The 24,640-nt window shown below is 34.9% G+C and overlaps 1 protein-coding gene across 1 annotated transcript; it reads left to right on the forward strand.

The window, feature by feature from the left end:
* The first annotated feature begins 12,746 nt into the window (after positions 1 to 12,746).
* foxi1 (forkhead box i1) lies at positions 12,747 to 14,554 on the forward strand. The gene is made up of 2 exons (XM_061931878.1): positions 12,747 to 13,706; positions 13,885 to 14,554. Exons 1-2 carry the CDS (start codon positions 13,115 to 13,117, stop codon positions 14,385 to 14,387), a joined length of 1,095 nt encoding a protein of 364 aa, XP_061787862.1. The 5' UTR covers positions 12,747 to 13,114; the 3' UTR covers positions 14,388 to 14,554.
* The last annotated feature ends 10,086 nt before the right edge of the window (positions 14,555 to 24,640 follow it).

Below are 24,640 nucleotides of genomic sequence, written 5' to 3' on the forward strand. Positions count from 1 at the left end.
TGTGATATTGTAGTAATATTTTAGTGGTACTTTTAGTGACGTTTCTACATTTTTAGTGATACTTTTAGTGATGTTTCTAAATTTTTTTGTTAAAATACTGAACAGATGTTTGTTGGGATAAGGTAAACATCTGTTCAGTATTTTAACATAAAGGTGTTTGATCACTACAATATCACCAAAAATGTAGAAACATCACTGAAAGTATCACTAAAAATGTAGAAACATCATTACAAATATCACTACAAATGTAGAAACGTCACAAGTGGTGACAGTACACCTACTTTGAGACAAGAGCTATAGTGATGCATGCTTGGTTATGGTTTGAATTCATATCCAACAATCGCGACAAGGAGATTGAAAAACACTGCATTAAAACATCACTAAAGAAGTGAATTATATTTATATAGCGCTTTTCTCTAGTGGCTCAAAGCGCTTTTACATAGTGAAACCCAATATTTGAGTTCCATTTAAACCAGTGTGGGTGGCACTGGGAGAAGGTGGGTCAAGTGTCTTGCCCGAGGACACAACGGCAGTGACCAGAATGGCGGAAGCGGGAATCGAACCTGGAACCCTCAAGTTGCTGGCACGGGCCACTCTACCAACCGAGCTACGCTGAGAATGTAAGTGTTAACCCTTTAAGACTATTTGCATATTTCTTTGATGATATATTGTTGAAAATAGATGTATTATGATCAGGGGCGCCACTAGGGATTTTGGGCCCCATGAAAATAATCTTTACAGGGCCCCCAACACAGCAGGAACATTTTTTGATGCTATTTTACATACAATTATGGGCCCCCCTCCATCATGGGCCCCTAGAATCCGTCTCCTTTACCCCCCCCCCCCCTTTTCGGCGCCCCTGATTATGATTAACATAGCCCGTGTTAAAGAAGCCTACTCTTAGTTCCAACAGATATGATATTCATCACGTGCTGTCAAATTTCAAAAGCCAATGTGGCCCCTGAGCCAAAATGTTTGCCCACCCCTGGTTTGGATTCTGTTCAAATGTGACTGCAGTTTTAAACAACGGGTTTGCGACTGCGACGGATTAGAGACGTATTGGAACTCAAACACACCTTGCATCGCCTCAGTGTTTCTTAACCATAGGGCAGGCCTGGGCAATTATTTTGACTCGGAGAAAAAAATGTGTCTGGGGGCCGATATAACTGATTTTTTAGGAACACTAATACAAATCCTCACAATAATGTCTGATTGAAAGCTAAAAGCATTATGACAGACCAGACCGCCTTAAAATTGGAATGTCATTTAAAAAAAATGTTTACTGAATGAGACACCCAGAATGTACATGAAAATAAAGAATGTGGGATTTACAATATTAACTATGAACGATAAAACACTGAATATTGACAACTAGAGCTGTTCGATAATGGCTTTTTTGCCGATATTCCGATATTGTCCAACTCTTAATTACCGATTCCGATATCAACCGATACCGATATATACAGTCGTGGAATTAACACATTATTATGCCTAATTTTGTTGTGATGTATTAAACAATGTAACAAGGTTTTCCAAAATAAATCAACTCAAGTTATGGGAAAAAAAATGCCAACATGGCACTGCCATATTTATTATTGAAGTCACAAAGTGCATTTTTTTTTTTTAACATGCCTCAAAACAGCAGCTTGGAATTTGGGACATGCTCTCCCTGCATGAGGAGGTTGAGGGTAAGGGGTAGCGGGAGAGTTAGTGCTGCAAGGGGTTCTGGGGATTTGTTCTGTTGTGTTACGGTGCAGATGTTCTCCCGAAATGTGTTTGTCATTCTTGTTTGGTGTGGGTTCACAGTGTGGCGCAAATTTGTCACAGTGTTAAAGTTGTTTATACGGCCACCCTCAGTGTGACCTGTATGGCTGTTGACCAAGTATGCATTGCTTTCACTTGTGTGTGTGAGAAGCCGTGGATAGTTTTAAAAAGTCATAAATTTTACTTTTTTAAACCGATACCGATAATTTCCGATACTACATTTTAAAGCATTTATCGGCCGATAATATCGGCAGTCCGATATTATCGGACATCTCTATTGACAACATATGAACGTCACACCCCCTCTCGATCGACATGTTTTATAATCAAGCAAAATGCAACAAACCCAGCCAAATATGAACGCGAAAGGTAAAAAATAAACCCACCTACAATCTGATATATTAGAGTAACTAGTAACTATAGTAACTAGTATATAATGCAAAAGCGCAGATTCCAACCATTGAAATTAGAGATGTCCGATAGTGGCTTTTTTGCCGATATTCCGATATTGTCCAACTCTTAATTACCGATTCCGATATCAACCGATACCGATATATACAGTCGTGGAATTAACACATTATTATGCCTAATTTTGTTGTGATGCCCCGCTGGATGCATTAAACAATGTAACAAGGTGTTCCAAAATAAATCAACTCAAGTTATGGGGGAAAAAAAGCCAACATGGCACTGCCATATTTATTATTGAAGTCACAAAGTGCATTATTTTTTTTTAACATGCCTCAAAACAGCAGCTTGGAATTTGGGACATGCTCTCCCTGCATGAGGAGTTTGAGGGTAAGGGGTAGCGGGAGAGTTAGTGCTGCAAGGGTTTCTGGGTATTTGTTCTGTTGTGTTACGGTGCGGATGTTCTCCCGAAATGTGTTTGTCATTCTTGTTTGGTGTGGGTTCACAGTGTGGCGCATATTTGTCACAGTGTTAAAGTTGTTTATACGGCCACCCTCAGTGTGACCTGTATGGCTGTTGACCAAGTATGCCTTGCATTCACTTGTGTGTGTGAGAAGCCGTGGATATTATGTGACTGGGCCGGCACGCAAAGTTTTAAAAAGTCATACATTTTACTTTTTTAAACCGATACCGATAATTTCCGATACTACATTTTAAAGCATTTATCGGACATCTCTATTGACAAACCCCTCTCGATCGACATGTTTTACATTTAAGCAAAATGCAACAAACACAGTGAAATAAGAACGCGAAGGGTAAAAAATAAACCTGCCTACAATCTGATATATCAGAGTTACTATAGTAACTAGTAACCATAGTAACTAGTATATCATGCAAACGCGCAGATTCCAACCATTGAAATACTTAGTATAGTTCAAGACTTACGCTCATTTGAAAACATCATAATGGCAGCTACACTTTCCATCTTAAAGATCTAAAAAAATAATTTGGGAATGTCAGGCGGGCCAGATTGAAAAGCTTAACGGGCCTTAATTTTCCCAGGTCTGGTCTAGAAGGCCGCCAATAAAGATCTTTCTCGACTGTGGTCCGTATGGGCTGGTGCGGTACTCGGTTGCAATACAATTTTCCACCACTTGTGGCTGTAATGACCATCTCTAACAAACAAGAAGTCTGGAGCTAAAGTTATAGAGAAGTTTTTAAGCGCAAAATTGATGACTAAAGTGGTTAAGCTGTGTTTTTAATTTTCACTTAAAACATTTTGACAGTTTAGTTAAGAAATATCCATCCATCCATCCATCTTCTTCCGCTTATCCGAGGTCGGGTCGCGGGGGCAGCAGCCTAAGCAGGGAAGCCCAGACTTCCCTCTCCCCAGCCACTTCGTCCAGCTCTTCCTGTGGGACCCCGAGGCGTTCCCAGGCCAGCCGGGAGACATAGTCTTCCCAACGTGTCCTGGGTCTTCCCCGCGGCCTCCTACCGGTCGGACGTGCCCTAAACACCTCCCTAAGGAGGCGTTCGGGTGGCATCCTGACCAGATGCCCGAACCACCTCATCTGGCTCCTCTCGATGTGGAGGAGCAGCGGCTTTACTTTGAGCTCCTCCCGGATGACAGAGCTTCTCACCCTATCTCTAAGGGAGAGCCCCGCCACTCGGCGGAGGAAACTCATTTCGGCCGCTTGTACCCGTGATCTTGTCCTTTCGGTCATGACCCAAAGCTCATGACCATAGGTGAGGATGGGAACGTAGATCGACCGGTAAATTGAGAGCTTTGCCTTCCGGCTCAGCTCCTTCTTCACCACAACGGATCGATACAGCGTCCGCATTACTGAAGACGCCGCACCGATCCGCCTGTCGATCTCACGATCCACTCTTCCCCCACTCGTGAACAAGACTCCGAGGTACTTGAACTCCTCCACTTGGGGCAAGATCTCCTCCCCAACCCGGAGATGGCACTCCACCCTTTTCCGGGCGAGAACCATGGACTCGGACTTGGAGGTGCTGATTCTCATCCCAGTCGCTTCACACTCAGCTGCGAACCGATCCAGTGAGAGCTGAAGATCCTGGCCAGATGAAGCCATCAGGACCACATCATCTGCAAAAAGCAGAGACCTAATCATGCAGCCACCAAACCAGATCCCCTCAACGCCTTGACTGCGCCTAGAAATTCTGTCCATAAAAGTTATGAACAGAATCGGTGACAAAGGGCAGCCTTGGCGGAGTCCAACCCTCACTGGAAACGGGTCCGAATTACTACCGGCAATGCGGACCAAGCTCTGGCACTGATCATACAGGGAGCGGACTGCCACAATCAGACAGTCCGATACCTCGTACTCTCTGAGCACTCCCCACAGGACTTCCCGAGGGACACGGTCGAATGCCTTCTCCAAGTCCACAAAACACATGTAGACTGGTTGGGCAAACTCCCATGCACCCTCAAGGACCCTGCCGAGAGTATAGAGCTGGTCCACAGTTCCACGACCAGGACGAAAACCACACTGTTCCTCCTGAATCCGAGGTTCGACTATCCGGCGTAGCCTCCTCTCCAGTACACCTGAATAGACCTTACCGGGAAGGCTTAGGAGTGTGATCCCACGATAGTTAGAACACACCCTCCGGTTCCCCTTCTTAAAGAGAGGAACCACCACCCCGGTCTGCCAATCCAGTGGTACCGCCCCCGATGTCCACGCGATGCTGCAGAGTCTTGTCAACCAAGACAGCCCCACAGCATCCAGAGCCTTAAGGAACTCCGGGCGGATCTCATCTACCCCCGGGGCCTTGCCACCGAGGAGCTTTTTAACTACCTCAGCAACCTCAGCCCCAGAAATAGAAGAGCCCACCACAGACTCCCCAGGCACTGCTTCCTCATAGGAAGACGTGTTGGTGGGATTGAGGAGGTCTTCGAAGTATTTCTTCCACCGATCCACAACATCCGCAGTCGAGGTCAGCAGAACACCATCCTCGCCATCGTTAAGAAATATATTCATTATTATTTTATCACAACGTAATTGTATACACATTTATTTTTTGTCAGTTTTTGAGTCCCTTATTTTGCAGTATTCTGTATTTTCCGGACTATAAGGCGCACTTAAAATCCTTTTTTTTCCTCAAAACTCTGCAGCGCGCCTTACAGCCTAATATACGGCATAATTCTGGCTTTGCTTACCGATCTCAAAGCAATTTTATTTGGTACATGGTGTGATGATAGGTGTGACCAGACTCTTCTTCAAAAGCTTTGTGGTAGTTTTTGCCAAATCAAAGCAGCAGCGTGACTGTAGTTACAATTGTCAACCAGCAGGCGGAGCCAAAGGACTACAGGCGCTCGCCAAAGAAATAAAATACACAAGAAGAAAAAACGTGAGAGAAAACAAAGTCAGTAAGGAAGAAAATCAAGTTTTATTAAGAACATTTTATTGTTGCTAGGAAACCACAAGTTTTACTTGGTCCCTCAACTGGAAATAAAACTAATGAGAAAATGTTCCCTGGTGTGTAGTATGAGATATGCCACCAGAGGGCGCTGTGTCCATTTACTCAAGTGTGGCAGCAAGTTGGTCAAATTCAGTTCCTGTCGCTCTTCCTTATTTGGTCATCGCCAAAGGCGCTGTATGTTTAAAGCAACAGTGCCCTCTTGTGGATCGTCGTGGTAATGCTTTGTGTCTACAGTTATGTGGCTCATTATAAATGCACAGTTTGAACTAAGTGTGTACTACACTTTGAAGTCACGTGTTGTAATCTTACACAAATAAAAACATATTTTTGATGCAGATAGAGAGGTGATGACACGGCAAGGCTGGAGGTTCTGCTTTTTTCAGGTACAGTATTTAATTACACGCTTGTAATTATTTATTTGTTTAAAGATTGTATACTGCTTAAAACATTACAACATATCCGTTTTTGTTGACCTGTGTGATTTTTTACACAATTGTTGCCACTTATGTGACTTTTACACAAATATTTAAAAATATATATTTGGCAAGCATTTTTTAAAGTGTTTTTTTACTTAACTAAGTAGTTGATCTCTTCTTCACCAATTAAAAAAAGTGTAAAGGAAAATGTTTTTAATATATAGACACATCGTTATGTAAGGATTTAAAATTGCCTAAAAAATATTTACAATTAATGATTATTAAACTTATTTACTGTCTAAATATTTAATATTAAATCATAAAATGTATTGCATAATGTATTAATAATTATAAAACATTTATTATCAATGATTATATATATATTTTTAAATAAAAGTTTAAAAAATGTTTTAAAGTTAAATACGCTAAATAAAAAATAAAAAATGACTCGTATATAAATTGGCCAAAATTAAATTAATTCATAAAATAGAGAATAATAAATGCCATAATTGATCAAATACAGGCTTTAAGAATTAAACCAATATGTGTTTCTGTTTATAAACTAAATGTATAATAATGCATGAATGGCAGTTTTTGTTGCCATTTATGTGACTTTTACACAAATATTTTAAAATATATTTGGCAAGTATTTTTAAGTTGTTTTTTTTTACTTAACTAAATATAGTTGATCTCTTCTTCACCAATTGAAAAAAGTGTAAAAAAAAATGTTTCTAATATATTGACATAATTCTGTAAGGATTTAAAATTGCCTAAAAAATATTTACTATTAATGATTCTTACACTTCTTTATTGTCTAAATATTTAATATTAAATAATAAAATGTATTTTATAATGTATTAATAATTAGAAAACATGTATTATCAATGATTATATAATTATTATTTTTTTAAAGTTAAAAAAATGTTTTAATGTTAAACACGCTAAATAAAAAATTACTAGTATATAAATTGGCCAAAATTAAATTAATTCATAAAATAGAGAATAATAAATGCCATAATTGATCAAATACAGGCTTTAAGAATTAAAACAATACGTGTTTCTGTTTATAAACTAAATGTATAATAATGCAGGAATGGCAGTTTGTGTTGCCATTTATGTGACTTTTACACAAATATTTAAAAAATATATTTGGCAAGCATTTTTAAAGTTTTTTTTTACTTAACTAAATATAGTTGATCTCTTCTTCACCAATTGAAAAAAAGTGTAAAGAAAAATGTTTTTAATATATTGACATAATTCGTAAGGATTTAAAATTGCCTAAAAAATATTTACTATTAATGATTCTTACACTTGTTTATTGTCTAAATATTTAATATTAAATAATACAATTTATTTTATAATGTATGAATAATTAGAAAACATGTATTATCAATGATTATATATTTTTTTAAATAAAAGTTAAAAAAAATGTTTTAAATTTAAACACGCTAAATAAAAAATTAAAAAAGGCCAAGTATATAAATTGGCCAAAATTAAATTAATTCATAAAATAGAGAATAATAAATGCCATAATTTATCAAATACAGGCTTTAAGAATTAAACCAATACGTGTTTCTGTTTATAAATTAAATGTATAATAATGCAGGAATGGCAGTTTGTGTTGCCATTTATGTGACTTTTACACAAATAATTTAAAATATATTTGGCAAGCATTTTTTAAAGTGTTTTTTTTTACTTAACTAAATATAGTTGATCTCTTCTTCACCAATTGAAATGAGTGTAAAGAAAAATATTTTAATATATAGAAACATCATTATGTAAGGATTTAAAATTGCCTAAAAAAGATTTACAATTAATGATTCTTACACTTTTTTACTGTCTAAATATTTAATATTAAATCATAAAATGTATTGAATAATGTATTATTAATTATAAAACATTTATTATCAATGATTATATTATTTTTTTAAATAAAAGTTTAAAAAATGTTTTAAAGTTAAACATGCTAAATAAAAAATAAAAAATGACTAGTATATAAATTGGCCAAAATTAAATTAATTCATAAAATAGAGAATAATAAATGCCATAATTGATCAAATACAGGCTTTAAGAATTAAACCAATACGTGTTTCTGTTTATAAACTAAATGTATAATAATGCAGGAATGGCAGTTTGTGTTGCCATTTATGTGACTTTTACACAAATATTTAAAAAATATATTTGGCAAGCATTTTTAAAAACATTTTTTACTTAACTAAATATAGTTGATCTCTTCTTCACCAATTGAAATGAGTGTAAAGAAAAATATTTAATATATAGACACATCATTCTGTAAGGATTTAAAGTTGACTAAAAAGATTTACTATTAATGATTATTACACGTTTTTATTGTCTAAATATTTGATATTAAATCATAAAATGTATTATATAATGTATTAATAATTATAAAACATTTATTATCAATGTTTATATTATTTTTTTAAATAAAAGTTTAAAAAATGTTTTAAACACGCTAAATAAAAAATGACTAGTATATAAATTGGCTAAAATTCAATTAATTCATAAAATAGAGAATAATAAATGCCATAATTGATAAAATACAGGCTTTAAGAATTAAACCAATACGTGTTTCTGTTTATAAACTAAATGTATAATAATGCATGAATGTCAGTTTTTGTTGCCATTTATGTAACTTTTACACAAATATTTTAAAATATATTTGGCAAGTATTTTTAAGTTGTTTTTTTTTACTTAACTAAATATAGTTGATCTCTTCTTCACCAATTGAAAAAAGTGTAAAGAAAAATGTTTCTAATATATTGACATAATTCTGTAAGGATTTATAATTGCCTAAAAAATATTTACTATTAATGATTCTTACACTTCTTTATTGTCTAAATATTTAATATTAAATAATACAATTTATTTTATAATGTATTAATAATTAGAAAACATGTATTATCAATGATTATATAATTTTTTTTAAATAAAAGTTTAAAAAAAATGTTTTAAAGTTAAACACGCTAAATAAAAAATTACTAGTATATAAATTGGCCAAAATTAAATTAATTCATAAAATAGAGAATAATAAATGCCATAATTGATCAAATACAGGCTTTAAGAATTAAACCAATACGTGTTTCTGTTTATAAACTAAATGTATAATAATGCAGGAATGGCAGTTTGTGTTGCCATTTATGTGACTTTTACACAAATATTTAAAAAATATATTTGGCAAGCATTTTTAAAGTTTTTTTTTACTTAACTAAATATAGTTGATCTCTTCTTCACCAATTGAAATGAGTGTAAAGAAAAATATTTTAATGTATAGACACATCATTCTGTAAGGCTTTAAAGTTGCCTAAAAAGATTTACTATTAATGATTATTACACTTTTCTATTGTCTAAATATTTAATGTTAAATAATTAAATGTATTTCATAATGTATTAATAATTACAAAATATTCACCATCAATTATTTTATTTTATTTTTTATATCTTTAAATACTGTAAATTAAAAAAATGTTGTTGTATAAATTGGCCAAAATTAAATTAATTCATAAAATAGTGTATAATAAATGCCATAATTTATCAAATACAGGCTTTGAGAATTAATCCAATAAGTGGTTCTGTTTATAAACTAAATGTATATTAATGCATGAATGGCAGTTTGTGTTGCCAAAATAGCTGAAATGACACAAAGTGTAAACATGCTTGTCTGCTAATTAGATGTCAGCACAAATTAACACCTAAGGAAAACACACACACACACTCACACCCACACACACACACACGAGTGTTTGTAAAAATCCGAGGGGTCGTTTTATGAGAGGACTAGTCTGCTGGGAGGCCACGGGGAGGTTAGATTCTCACCTGTGGAGTTTTGGGATTCACTTGATCCTCTCAGGGGGGGAAGACAAGCAGCAAGGAAGGATGACAGGACAACAATGGAGGATTACCTTTGCCTTGTTGTGGCCTGTTTGACATCTGTCAACTTATATAGCTGTCAGGTTACATTGCTCACCTTCTTACACAACATTATGATCAATAAAAAGGTTTTGTAGGCTACAAAAGGATGTTACCCACACTGTGTATGCTTTTGTACCCACTTAAAGTCCCGCGTACTTAAGGTAGTACTTCAGTGTGCACATGGTCGAAAGTATCGGGTCGTTGTTGTTGTGTCTCTGTGAAACTTGCTTTGAACACAACTCATTATTGTAATTAATTGGGCTGCAATCAGCATTTGAAGAAAAGCAGTGATTATAACTTTGTCCTTACTTGCCAGGACATAATATTTACCTGACATGTTTGACTCATTTATCCCACAATTACCTTTGAATCATTGAGGTAATCACCCACAAAAAGTACATAATATGGCTATGATACATGTTTATTGTGCCAAGTTACCAATAGGTTTTACTCATACGCTGTAGATTGTGTTTCAAATGCATACAAAACAGCAGCTTAAACGTGTCCAAACATTTTCCACTGAGGATTGAAAAATCAAAAGTTTGCAGGAACCATTGCAATATACTTCACAATCAAAAACAATACCATATTTATACATTTTTATTAAAAGTCTGCATGCCAGCTTTGTGTTAACACCAATAATTGTACATTGTTTATTTATTTGTTCATGTAAAATGTTTAAATATTTATGAAAAGATAAATGATTACAAGTGTTGACCATACATAGTAAAAGTGCACCTTATCCTCCCTCCTTTACATTTTTTTAAATGATAATTGATTGACAAGTGATTTTTTTTTCTAACCCTTTAGAGCAAAAAGTGTGTTTACTGTTTTATTTTTTTAACTATTTATTAAATTCCTAAATATTTTGCAACTATATATCTGTTTTTGTAATGATTTATTTCTTCATGTCAATTTTAAAATAACTCCCTTTTAAAATGACTACAAGCGTTGATTATTTTTCTATTTGTATTTTTCTAAACTCATGTAGATCAGAAAGTGTGTTTATTGTTTAATCTTTATTTGTATACATTTAATAAATTCTTCGATAAGTCAAAAATATACATCTAATTTTATTTGGATTTATTTGTTCATGTAAAATGTTTAAATATTTATGAAATGATAAAGGATTACAAGTGTTGACTAAATATAGTAAAAGTGCACCTTATCCTCCCCCCTTGACATTTTAATTTTTTTTAATGACAATTGACAAGTGATTTTTTTTTTTCTAACCCTGTAGAGCAAAAAGTGCGTTTACTGTTTTATTTTTTATATATTTATTAAATTCCTAAATATTTTAGAACTATCTATCTGTTTTTGTAATGATTTATTTGTTCATGTGAAATTTTAAATAACTCCCTTTTAAAATGACTACAAGCCTTGACTATTTTTCTATTTGGATTTTTCAAAACTCATTTAGATCAAAATTTGTGTTTCTTTTTTTCTTTTTTTATACATTCAATAAATTCTTATACATGTCAAAAATATATATATAATTTTATTTGGATTTATTTGTTAAATATCTCGTTTTTTAGAACGAGTAAAGTGTTGACTACAGTAAAAGTGCAGCTCATTAGTTTTATCAGCTTTATTTTTCCCCATTAGTGACTTTTTGACATTAAACGTTTTGGAACTTTTTTTTTAGTTTCTTTTAACGACAATTAAGTTGTTTTTTTTCTAAATTTTTCTAGATCAAAAAGGGTTTTTACTGTTTTATTTTGTATTTATTTATTTACAAAATATTTGTGAAAAATATATATTTCTGATTTTATGATTTATTTGTTCATGTAATTTAAAATAACTCCCCTTTTAAAATGACAACTGTTGACTATACCTTTTTAAACTAATTTAGCTCAAAACTTGTATTTATTGTTTTATAAATGTATTACATTCTTAAATATGTCTATATATATATATATATATATATATATATATATATATATATATATATATATATATATATTTGATTTGTTTGTACATGTAAATTGTCAAATAACTCCTTTTTTCAAAATGTATACATATGTGTATATTATATATGTGTACATATATATATATATATATATATATATATATATATATATATATATATATATATATATATATATATATATATATATATATATATATAAAACTAAATGTATAATAACCTCAAAATGTGAGTTTCATGGTTCTGTACCTTGAAAATGTGCATTTTGAAAGAAAGTCGCCCATTTAAAATGATCTTAATTAGATTTAATCGGTGCTTAGCCCCCCAAAACAAAACAATTTTAACATGTAACATGCCTTTCAAACAGAAAAACAAACTTTTAGATAATTAATTTTGTATAAAAACAATACATTTACTGAAGTGTTGACTACAGTAAAAGTGAAGCTTGTTAGTTTTATTAGTTAAAATAAACTAAAGTGTGCATTAGTGTGTCCTATATGTGTATTAAGTAGTATATTTAACATTTATTTGTGCACTTTGAACTCTCTATTTAATAGGGAATATTTTTCTTTAAATAGAAACATAAGGTAATTGTAATAATAGACAGCGCTGCAATGAAGTCACATTGAAGGTTTAGGTCAAGGTTCATTTATTTATATATCACATTTTAAAACAGCCACTGCTGCCCAAACATTGTGTACACATTCAAAACAGAAAGGTAAAAGATGATAGTAATTAAATACAAAAATCACAATAAGTACAGAACAATCAAAAAACAGCTAAAAACACCAATAAATGAAATGGTCAAACAAATAAATACATAAATAATAAAATAAAATAAATAAGCACACAAACAACAACAAATGCACTATAACTTTAATAAAAATAAGGAACAAGCAAAAATAGTAAAAACAAACAACCAAAGTATTAATTTTCATATTTTCTCTGAATTTTGTTGTCATCTTAATGCATTGGTTATATTTAAGTGTATTTGAGTAAACAATAGAAGTGAGGCTCCTTGGAGCAAAGATGGTATCTATGGGTGCTCATTGAGAGGTAGATAGTCTCGTCCAAGAGGCCCCAGGGGGGCCACCCTAAAAAAAAAGTTGTCCTCCTCAGTGGGCTCCACCTGGCCCTTGTCCATAAATACTCCTCCCACCCCGAGTGGGACTTCAGTCCGCAGGCAAAGACGCGCACAGACGAGGTTCGGTTCTTTTTTTTTGGGATTATGAACACCTTTGGACCCCCGAACCAGCAGAGTGGCCCCCTCCAGCCCCACAGCGCCCAGGAGCTGCTGGACATGGCCGCCGTGTACTGCGACAACTACGGGGTGTACCAGCACCAGAACCTGCACCACCATCCCCAGAGAGCCGCCAACCACCCCTCCAGCTACGGGCTGAGCGACTACAGCAGCCCGCCCACCAACCCCTACCTGTGGCTCAACGGCACCGGCATCAACTCCTCCTCCTCGCCGTACCTCCCAGCGGGGAGCGGCGGCTCCACCTACCTGCAGTCCGGCCAGAGGCAGCTCCTGGCCGCCCCCGGAGGTCTCGGCGGCGCCGACCTGGGCTGGTTGTCCATCTCCAGCCAGCAGGAGCTCTTCAAGATGGTCCGACCTCCGTACTCGTACTCCGCTCTCATCGCCATGGCCATCCAGAGCGCTCAGGACAAGAAGCTGACCCTGAGTCAGATCTACCAGTATGTGGCCGAAAACTTCCCCTTTTACAAGAAGAGCAAAGCCGGCTGGCAGAACTCCATCCGGCACAATTTGTCCCTGAACGACTGCTTCAAGAAGGTGGCCCGGGACGAGGATGACCCCGGTGAGTCCGGAATGTCGAGATGTTTAAACTAAACAGAAAAAAGTAGAAATAAAATGTATATTTTTTTCACAATTTAGAGGTTTATAAAATGTACGAAATTTCTAACGGGGTTTTGAATGTGACTCAATTTCACCCGAAAAATGAATTAAATCCATAAAAAAAATATTTTAACACGCAGGAAAAGGGAACTACTGGACGCTGGACCCCAACTGCGAAAAGATGTTCGACAATGGCAACTTTCGCCGGAAGCGAAAGCGGCGAGCGGACATCACGGGCGCGGACAAGCCGGAGTCAGACGCCCAGCACAAGCTCTCGGACACGGCCAGCCTGCTCAGCTCCTCCCCGCCCAGCCTCCGCAGCTCTCCGGCCTCCACGGATCCTAGGTCGTCACCGCCCAACTCGGCCGAGCACAGCCCGTGTTTCAACGGCTTCATGACGAGTGTCAACTCGCTGCTGGCGGCCAGCGCGGTGAGTGGAGCCGATCTCTCGCGGGCTCCGGAGCGGGACTCGGCTCACCTCGGGGAGTTGTCCCAGGGCCGGGAGGCCATGAACGGACTGGGTTCGTACGCGCCCTCGGTGATCTCTCCGCTGAACTGTGACGGCAGGATGAACTATTACAACCTTTCCAACCATTTCACTGTCAACAACCTCATATACGGCAGGGAAGGAACTGAAGTTTAATTGTTCTTTAATAATTTTTTTTAATTTTTTTACAAACAATCATAATTTATCTCATTTAGTTGCATTGTAAAAAGTCATTATTATGCATTCTTTTGTAAACTTTTCTAGCTTTGGGACAACTGTACAGAAATTATTTTGTATGTATTTGTGTTTTATTTAAACTCACATTGATGTTGGAATAAAAGTATTTTTTTAATCATTGGTGTCGCTTTAATGCAATGGTTCTCAGTTCTTTTCTCACGCCCCCCAAGGGACATCATTTTTTTTCACGCCGCTCCCCTAAAATGTATGTTTTTTTTAACCTGTATTTGTCAATATAGTTCTTAACTAGCACTAAAGATGCTTTTATGTTATTGCCTCTGACGCCCCCCTTTTCCCAAATCCTCACGCCCCCCCCCCCCCCCATTTTTTTCACGCCACTCCCCTGAAACTAATGTTGTTGTTTTTTAATCTTTATTTGTCAATATAGTTCTTAACTAGCACTAAAGATGCTTTTATGTTATTGCCTCTCATGCCCCCCTTTTTCCCAAAACCTCACGCCCCCCCAAGGGACATCATTTTTTCCTCGCCACTCCCCTGAAATTAATGGGTTTTTTTTTTTCATCTTTATTTGTCAAAATAGTTCTTAACTAACACTAAAGATGCTTTTATGTTAATGCCTCTCGCGCCCCCCTTTTTCCCAAATCCTCACCCCCCCCCCCCCCCCCACCCCCAAGGGACATAATTTTTTCCACGCCACTCCCCTGAAACTAATGGGGTTTTTTTTATCTTTATTTGTCAAAATAGTTCTTAACTAACACTAAAGATGCTTTTATGTTATTGCCTCTCACGCCCCCCTTTTTCCCAACACCTCACACCCCCAAAGGGACATAATTTTTTCCACGCCACTCCCCTGAAACTAATGCTGTTGTTTTTTAATCTTTATTTGTCAATATAGTTCTTAACTAGCACTAAAGAGGCTTTTTATGTTATTGCCTCTCACGGCCCCCTTTTTCCCAACACCTCACGCCCCCCCAAGGGACATAATTTTTTCCACGCCACTCCCCTGAAATAATGTTGTTGTTTTTTTTATCTTTATTTGTCAAAATAGTTCTTAACTAACACTAAAGATGCTTTTATGTTATTGCCTCTCACGCCCCCCTTTTTCCCAACACCTCACACCCCCCAAGGGACATAATTTTTTCCACGCCACTCCCCTGAAACTAATGCTGTTGTTTTTAATCTTTATTTGTCAATATAGTTCTTAACTAGCACTAAAGATGCTTTTATGTTATTGCCCCTCACGCCCCCCTTTTTCCCAACACTTCACGCCCCCCCTCCCCCAAGGGACATCATTTTTTTCACGCCACTCTCCTGAAATAATGTTATTTTATTTTTTTTCATCTTTATTTGTCAAAATAGTTCTTAACTAACACTAAAGATGCTTTTATGTTATTGCCTCTCACGCCCCCCTTTTTCCCAACACCTCACCCCCCCAAGGGACATAATTTTTTCCACGCCACTCCCCTGAAACAATGTTGTTTTTTAATCTTTATTTGTCAATATAGTTCTTAACTAGCACGAAAGATGCTTTTATGTTCTTGCCTCTCACGCCCCCCTTTTTCCCAACACCTCACGCCCCCCCCAAGGGACATCATTTTTTTCACGTCACTCCCCTGAAATAATGTGTATGTTTTTTTTTATCTTTATTTGTCAAGATAGTTCTTTACTAACACTAAATATGCTTTTATATTATTGCCTCTCACGCCCCCCTTTTCTCCAACACTCACTGTTTAAGAAGTACTGCATTTGGAACTTGCTCATAGTTAATTTTTCTAAGGCACATCATTTTTTTACCACCCATCTTTCATATAATCGACAGTATTACCGTTTTTCTAAAAAAAAAAGTATCTTTTTAACATGGTCACTACTGCCTAGTTTTTCTTGTTATATTCTTATTTTTACTGGGGGTTTTTATATTGTTATTGTTATATTTTCAATTTTATTTCCATTTATACCTCCATTATTTACTTTTTAAATTATTTTAAATTGTATCTTAAATCTGTACACTGCTGCTGAAATTTTAATTAAAAATTTTCTGAGGGAAATCTCCTGAAGGAATAAATAAATAGATTTATGCTACATTGCCTCTCACGCCCCCCCCAGGGGGGGCCCGCCCCATTATTTCCAAAACAGTGCTTTAATGTTTCACTTTTTTCTTCATTTCTAATACTTCACTTTTTTTTCCATGTACTGCAAGAAGTACAATCCCACTAAATGGTAGAGCGTGACCCCCCAGTAAACCCGTCTACGGCCCCCCCGTAAATAATCCTGTCAGACCCGTCTACAAGTCAAGTGGCAGTAAATTAAGCAAAACAGAAACATTTTCCGCCTGTCGCTTCCAATCGGACCTTACGCCGGTTCACAAGTTCATCTTTTTTTGTGTTTGTTTGATGTCAACCTGTCATCAAATATTGCACCTGTCCATACCCGTCTAGTCGCGTCACGCTGCGCGTCTTCCCCCGTCGCCGTGTGACGTCTTGCTGTGGGCTCGTCCGACTAAACGGGGGGAAAAGGAGAGCAAAAAGTTCTCCGGGACAAAATGAGCAAGTAAATAAAAGGAAACGCCTCCTAATTGCGACATAATCGAGCCCGCTCAGTGGCGCAGGAATAAAAGCAGGAATTAATTGACAAGACTTTCGGCGGAGCACAATGGAAGCTGGCATGGGGAGCGCTCCCCTCCTGGGCTCGGATGAAAATATTGCCATCTGAAGATGTGGGAACCAGCGGCGGCCATTATCTGTGGCGAGCGAACAAAGAGGCGTCCTGGTCGGGTCTGAGTTCTCACACACTGGCGGCCACTTCCTGTTCCCTCCTCACGCTGACCGCCCGCTAAATACTCTTCCTACCACTAATTAGCGGCTCTGACCTTTGAACTCTGGCACCTGCCGCATGTTTGATTGTTGTCCTTCTCTTCCGTGCAGAAGTAATCCACCGACGTCCGAAGGAGGCGGGAAACGTGACCTTTGACCTCAGGTAGCCAAAAATCAACAGGGTTCTTCAGTGGGGTTCTGGAAGAAGTGAGTTGAAACGAGTACAATAATACAACATAAATACAGATGGCTGTCATTCAAAATCAATATAATCTTTGCCTCCATGTGATAAACCATGTTGACCACTGTTAGCCACTTTATTAGTTTTGTTAACTCAAGTACATGCTAGCCTAAAACCAAAGCAATAGGTCCAAATATGACCTATATATGTATGTATGTATTTTAGCATTTTATATATATATATACAGTATATATGTATGTATGTATATATATATACATACAGTATATATATATATATATATATATATATATATATATGTATGTATGTATGTATTTTAGCATTTTATATATATATATATATATATATATATATATGTATTTTAGCATTTTAAATATATATATATATATATATGTATGTATGTATTTTAGCATTTTATATATATGTATGTATGTATATATATATATATATATATATATATATATATACATACAGTATATATATATATATACGTATGTATGTATTTTAGCATTTTATATATATATATATATATATATGTATGTATATATATAAATGGGTGAACTATACAAGTATAACCCATTTATCATTTATAATATATTATATATATATATTATATATATATATACATACACATATATATATATATATATATATATATATATATATATATATATATATATATATATATATATATATATATATATATATATATATATATATATATATATATATATATATATATAAACAAGAGGCTATATCATCCCTACAAGCCTGTTTCGCAGGTTTCCCCATTTTATAAACCGATAAAAATTCCCAGAATTCCCGGTTTTCCGGGACATTTTTCCTATTTAAAATGAATTGGCCGTTTTTCAAACTTTCACCATTTCCACATTTTTCAACACATTCCGTCCTGGACATTCACACAAAAATGTTTCCAATTCAAAAAAAATTCCAGGAATTCCCGTTTTTTTCAAACACCTTTTTCACCCTTTTTTCTGGCGACTACTCCTTCCACATTTTTCAACCCACTTCAACCGTTCCACCATCAAAACATTCCTCTTAATCAGGACAAAAAACGAAGTTGTTTCTCGAACTGCAATAATTCCTGGATTTCCCGACATTCCAGGAATTCCGTAATACCGTTTCTCAATTAAAAATGTTACTACTTCAACATTTTTCGACCGATTTGAAAAATTCCAACACCAACCATTTATATATATATATATATATATATATATATATAAAAGTTTATTTGAAATAGGGACAGATACAGAAACATAGATATCTGAAACTCCAATGTATGCATCATGGTGTTTGTAGCCAAAGCTAATTTACAACACTTGTCCCCAACAACAACAACACAGATCCAACATCATTAAAATAGGAAAATAAAAAATAGAATAAGGCAAAGATGAGTCGATAATAATGATAATAGAAATAATACAGATAAAGTGCAAACTCGATAAAAGCCAATAATAATAATGGCACAGACAAAGTGCAGACTAGATAAAAAACAATTAGTAATTTACTTATAAAACCTAATCCAAACAACCTTCCCTAGTCATAGTGCAGGGGGGAAAAAACCAACCAGCACAAAAAGTCAACACACATGGTCACAACCTGCTCATTGAACTTTGTGGATATCATAAACCAACAAAGTATTCACAACATTCACTTCATTTTTATTTTTTTTTAGCATTTTTAAAAAAAAATCCCGCTTTTCCCGAAATTCCAAAATGTCCATGCAATTCCCATTGAAATGAGCGGGACATTTTTCAAAGCATTTCAGTCCAACTTTAGCATTGGAGTTCCTTCGGGAATTGCTTCATCTAGTTTAATGATCTAATTGTATTTTTTTTTAATTGTAGGCTTCTTTTTATTGTAACCTCATTTTTACTTTAATTTCAGACATGCTTTGAAAAAAAGACACATTTTATGAACATTCAAATCTCGGTGCAGAACTGGATAAAAGTGCGACTTCAACTTTTTATTCCTCCATGAATGTTTCCTTGCCACCTTAAACGGAAATGTTACAGTCCTATGTTTTTTTTTCCACTCATTTTCCATGGAGGAAAGAAGTCGGATGCTAACTTAAAAAAAAAAAAAAACATTTTTAGTTAAAAGGTCACCGCTCTACTAAAGTTATTTATGTAAATTCTTGTAAAAGTGCTATTTCACTTCTCGATGTTTGTCAAGTTGAGTCTTCTCCTGCTCCTCCTCGGCAGCTTTGGAAAGATTAACGGAGCAGAACGAGGATCAGTAAATTCACATCCAGAGCTTGTCTTCACGTCGCTCACGCCGGAAAAGTGATCCTCAAAACAATGTAACCTATCCCCCCCCCGCCCAGCCCCCCCTCCTCCATCTTCCCATCCCTCCACTTTTCTGGACCTTTGTTCTCACATTAGCCGATCATCTTTTAGCCGTGACAGGAGCGACTTCCACGCAAATTTATGACATTTTCCCCACAATTTGGGTGAGGAGATGAAAAATAGCAGCGGGGAGTTCTGGGAGAATGAGCAGCTTGTTCCTGACTACATTCCATCGTGCGATGAAGGCCACGCCGTCTTCGTGTGCAGCGCAGCAGAACCAATTTCGGAGGAGGCGTGCACCGGTTTAATAGCGCGTGTAGAGCAGGGGGTCCCAAGTGGGGCCCGGGGGGCCATTTAGGGCCTGCAGCGCATTTTTTTTAGGAGCCCTCGGCACATTTCAAAAATTCATTTTTAATGAGATTAAAATTAAATTCTTTGTCAGCGATAAGACGAATCTGAAATGCTCAGGGGTGGCACAAGTTCAATAAACCATGGCGGGAAGTGGCGTGTATTATTTACAAATAGCCAAGGGCCTGATAGCTGCCATTTTGTCGTCATCTGGTGGCCAACGAAAGTACTTCAACCATTAGTTTTCCTTTTTTTTTTTAAATGACACAGCATTTACTTATAAGACCCAATCCAAACAACCTTCCCTAGTCATAGTGCAGGAAAGAAAACACAACCAGCACAAAAAGTCAACAAGCATGGTCACGACCTGCTCATTGAACTTTGTGGATATCATAAAAAGCGTACAATCACCATAAAATAAATATCAAAATGACACCCATTTAAATCCATTACAAGGCATGATGGGAAAATGAAAAACACTCTCCACACTTATCTATGTTTGGCACATTTTAGCTGCTTGATATTTCTGATTGTATATATGTGTATATACAAATATCTATGTATATAAAAGTATATGTGAATATTTATATGTATATATATGTGTATATAAATATATTTATTTATTTATGTGTGTGTATATATATATTTATATACAGTATATATATATATATATATATATATATATATATATATATATATATACATATACATATATATATATATATATATATATATATATATATATATATATATATATATATATATATATATATATATATATATATATATATATGTATATGTATGTTGGGTCGCGGATAAACACAGGAGGCTATATCATCCCTACAAGCCTGTTTTGCAGGTTTCCCTGCTCGTCAGGGGATTTTATGAACCGATAAAAAAATCCCGGTTTTCCGGGACATTTTTCCCATTTAAGATGAATTGGCCATTTTTCAAACTTTCACCATTTACACATTTTTCAACACATTTCACTCGTCCAGGACATTCAAACAAAATAAAATTCCAAGTTCAAAAAATTTCCAGGAACTCCCGTTTTTTCAAACACCTTTTTTCTGGCGACCGTTAAGATTAAAAAAAACTTTAAGGCGGTAGTCACGGAAGAAAACAATGTCGGAGTCGAACTTTCACTTACTCTTAATATCCAAATATATTAATTATATATCCAATATATTATTATATAAACTCATATATATATATATATATATATATATATATATATATATATATATATATATATATATATATATATATATATATATATATATATATATATATATATATATATTAATATATGTGTATGTGTGTGTGTATATATATATATATATATATATATATATATATATATATAATTTTATTTTATTTTTTAATTTTTTATTACTATTATTTATGTATTTAATTATTTATTTGTTTATTTATTTGTTGTTGTTTTTTAAGCCCCCCAAGGCAAAATGTTTAGACACCACTGGTTTAGCATATCTTTAAATTTCTATTAGCCCTATTAAAGACATTTTAAATACTTTTTTTGAATGTTATTATTTTTTTGCTTTTTTTGCTTAAATATTCCAATACACTTCATAATATCAAATCATAACCAACTTTTTTTAAATTTTCAACCTTTTGATGAGACATTGTATTATTTTTAAATGAGTAAAATACATCATGTTATGCAATTGTCTCCTCATTGTGACACCAAGGGGCCTTCAAAGGGTTAAAACTAGGAAAAATTACATGTTTAATCTGTTTTTGTTTCGGGATGAAGTTGACTAAGCAAAATGAGCAAATAGAGTAAAAAAAAAAATAAATAAATCGAATATCAATTTCTAAATTTAACATAAAAAAAACCTATAGGAAACATTTAAAAACAAAACAAAATTTACAATCAAAAGGCAGCAAAAATGTACTGAAAAGACAAAAAAAACAGCCTTAGTTAAAATGATGTTCATTAAAAGTGTAGATGTAAATAATAAAGTTGTTGATATTGGACAAGACAAATTCCAATCAAGTCATTTTAGAAATTACAATTTTAAAATATTAATACAAATCAGTCAAGTAAAGTTTGCATTAATTTTGACTGCAGCAGGAATTACAAAATAAAATATATTCTAGATCATCCTCAGATTTTCAAATAATCTGGATGTAATTAAAATATAATTTTAAAATTATTATACTATAAAAAAAAAATCAAACCCAGGGTATTTTTTTCTGTTTTTATTATTGTCAGGGTAGAATTTAAAAAAAAAATTTAAAAAAATTGTACAGCATTGGTGTCCAAAATGCGGCTCGGGAGCCATTTACGGCCCACGGCTCTCTTTTCTTGGCCCCCAGAGTATTATAAAACTGAAAAAAATAAAAATAATATTGTTATATGATACGTTATTTTACAACTTAATTTGCCTTGTCAGCTTTAAAACAAGATACTGCAATAGATTACTGACACAGTATTTATTATGAACACATTGTTAATATTGGACGAGACAAATTCATTGCGGGAATCAATGATTTTTGTATATTAGTACACATCAATAAAGTAGATTTAAAGCAAATCTACTTTACAAGAAAATACAAAATAAAATATATTCCAAATTATCTCTGCAATTGAATTTTTAGTTATTTATAGATTATTTTTTTATATATACAGTTTATATATATATATATATATATATATATATATATATATATATATATATATATATATATATATATATATAATTTTATTTATTTTTTTTTTTTTTTACCAATCAAACAAAAAATAAATCCCCCACATTTAGTGTCAGTGTGCAGAATGTCTGTATTAAGTACGTGCTTAAATGTGTAATATTTGTGTCATCCTACTGGGAGGGACTAAAGAGGAGGGACTCTCTTTAGACAGGAAGTGGTGACAGATGCCACAGGAAGTGAAATGTTTCATCGCGTCAGCGAGAGACAGACGGACCGTCGTCTGGCCGTGCAGGAGAAGAGTTGAACCAGAAAATGAAACTAAGTTTCACCTGCTCTCATGAGGAGGCACTGCCCCCCTACAACCCCCCCGCCCCCCCACACCATCAAAACAACACACCCCCAGGCCCTAATGAGACCCCCCGCCTCCCGCTCTATTATGAGGGATGCATACCAATAGAGAGACAGCAGACTGAGGCTCAGAGACCTGCGGAGCCCCCGCCGGGCCCCCACCCCTGGCCTAAACCATCAAACGCGCCCCTCGCAGGGACCCCGATAAAGGGTCCCATCCACTTTTAAGTCGTGGTCGGCGTAAGCTGCTGATGATCTGCAGGCTCAAGGCCTTTCAATGGCAGCTTTTCAAAGAGGACATGCACATTGCAACCCCCCCACCACCAGACCCCACACCCAAATCCCGGCCCCCACTTCAAGGGCCCCCGGCTCACTTCTGAGGCACCGAGGGGCCTTCAAGTGGCTTTTAAACGCTTGCTTCATGCTAACACTGACAGCCGTCCTCCTAAAGTTGCTCATTTTGCAAAAAAATTTTTTTTTATAAATGTATTAACACGTCATCGTGTGTGTGTGTGTGTGTGTGTGTGTGTGTGTGTGTTGCATGGTGAATGCTTCATAACTATGTTTTTACACTTCAGTTCGTAGGAAATTGATTTTGTTTGTGATTAAACCAAATGTGTAAAGTTTAATTTCACTTATTGACATATTTACTACACTTTGTACATTTTGGAAGTATTTCATGAAGACACGTGTACTGTTGCAATTAGGTTTGTCCCGATACCAATATTTTGGTACCGGTAACATTTTCTATATAAAGGGGACCACAAAAAATGGCTTTATTGGCTTTATTTGAACAAAAAATCTTAGGGTACATTTAACATATGTTTCTTATTGCAATTTTGTCCTTAAATAAAATAGTGAACATACAAAGCAACTCGTCTTTTAGTAGTAAGTAAGCAAACAAAGACTCCTAATTTAGCTGCTGACATATGCAGTAACATATTGTGTCATTTTCCATTCTATTATTTGGTCAAAATTATGAGGGACAATCTGTAAAAACTGATTATTAATCTACTTGTTCATTTACTGTTAATATCTGCTTACTTTCTCTTTTAACATGTTCTATCTACACTTCTGTTAAAATGTAATAATCACGTATTCTTCTGTTGTTTGGATACTTTACATTAGTTTTGGATGATACCACAAATTTAGGTATCGATCCGATACCAAGTAGTTACAGGATCATACATTGGTCATATTCAAAGTCCTCATGTGTTCAGGGACATATTTCCTGAGTTTATAAACATAATATGCATTTTTTTTAAATGATTTTGTGACGGTAAAAAATATGGATGTAATCATTGTAGTATCGACTAGATACGCTCTTGTACTTGGTATCATTACAGTGTCAGTGTCAATGTCAGGTGTGGATCCACCCATGGGCATTTTATTACATTCTGCTAAAAAACAAAAAAAAACCCAATATGAAATGGAAAAACCGAAACATACATTTTATATTAATTTTTTTTTTTTAAAGTACCATAAACTACTAAAAATGTTGTTAAATTTTTTTTAATTTTT

The sequence above is a fragment of the Nerophis lumbriciformis genome, linkage group LG39, assembly GCF_033978685.3.
Source record: "Nerophis lumbriciformis linkage group LG39, RoL_Nlum_v2.1, whole genome shotgun sequence".
NCBI lineage: Eukaryota > Metazoa > Chordata > Actinopteri > Syngnathiformes > Syngnathidae > Nerophis > Nerophis lumbriciformis.

Excerpts from the sequence above, each read along its gene's own strand:
- foxi1 (XM_061931878.1), top strand. The coding sequence starts at position 13,115 with ATGAACACCTTTGGACCCCCGAACCAGCAGAGTGGCCCCCTCCAGCCC. Across the intron at positions 13,707-13,884 it reads CCGGGACGAGGATGACCCCG|GAAAAGGGAACTACTGGACG; the intron begins GTGAGTCCGGAA and ends TTTAACACGCAG.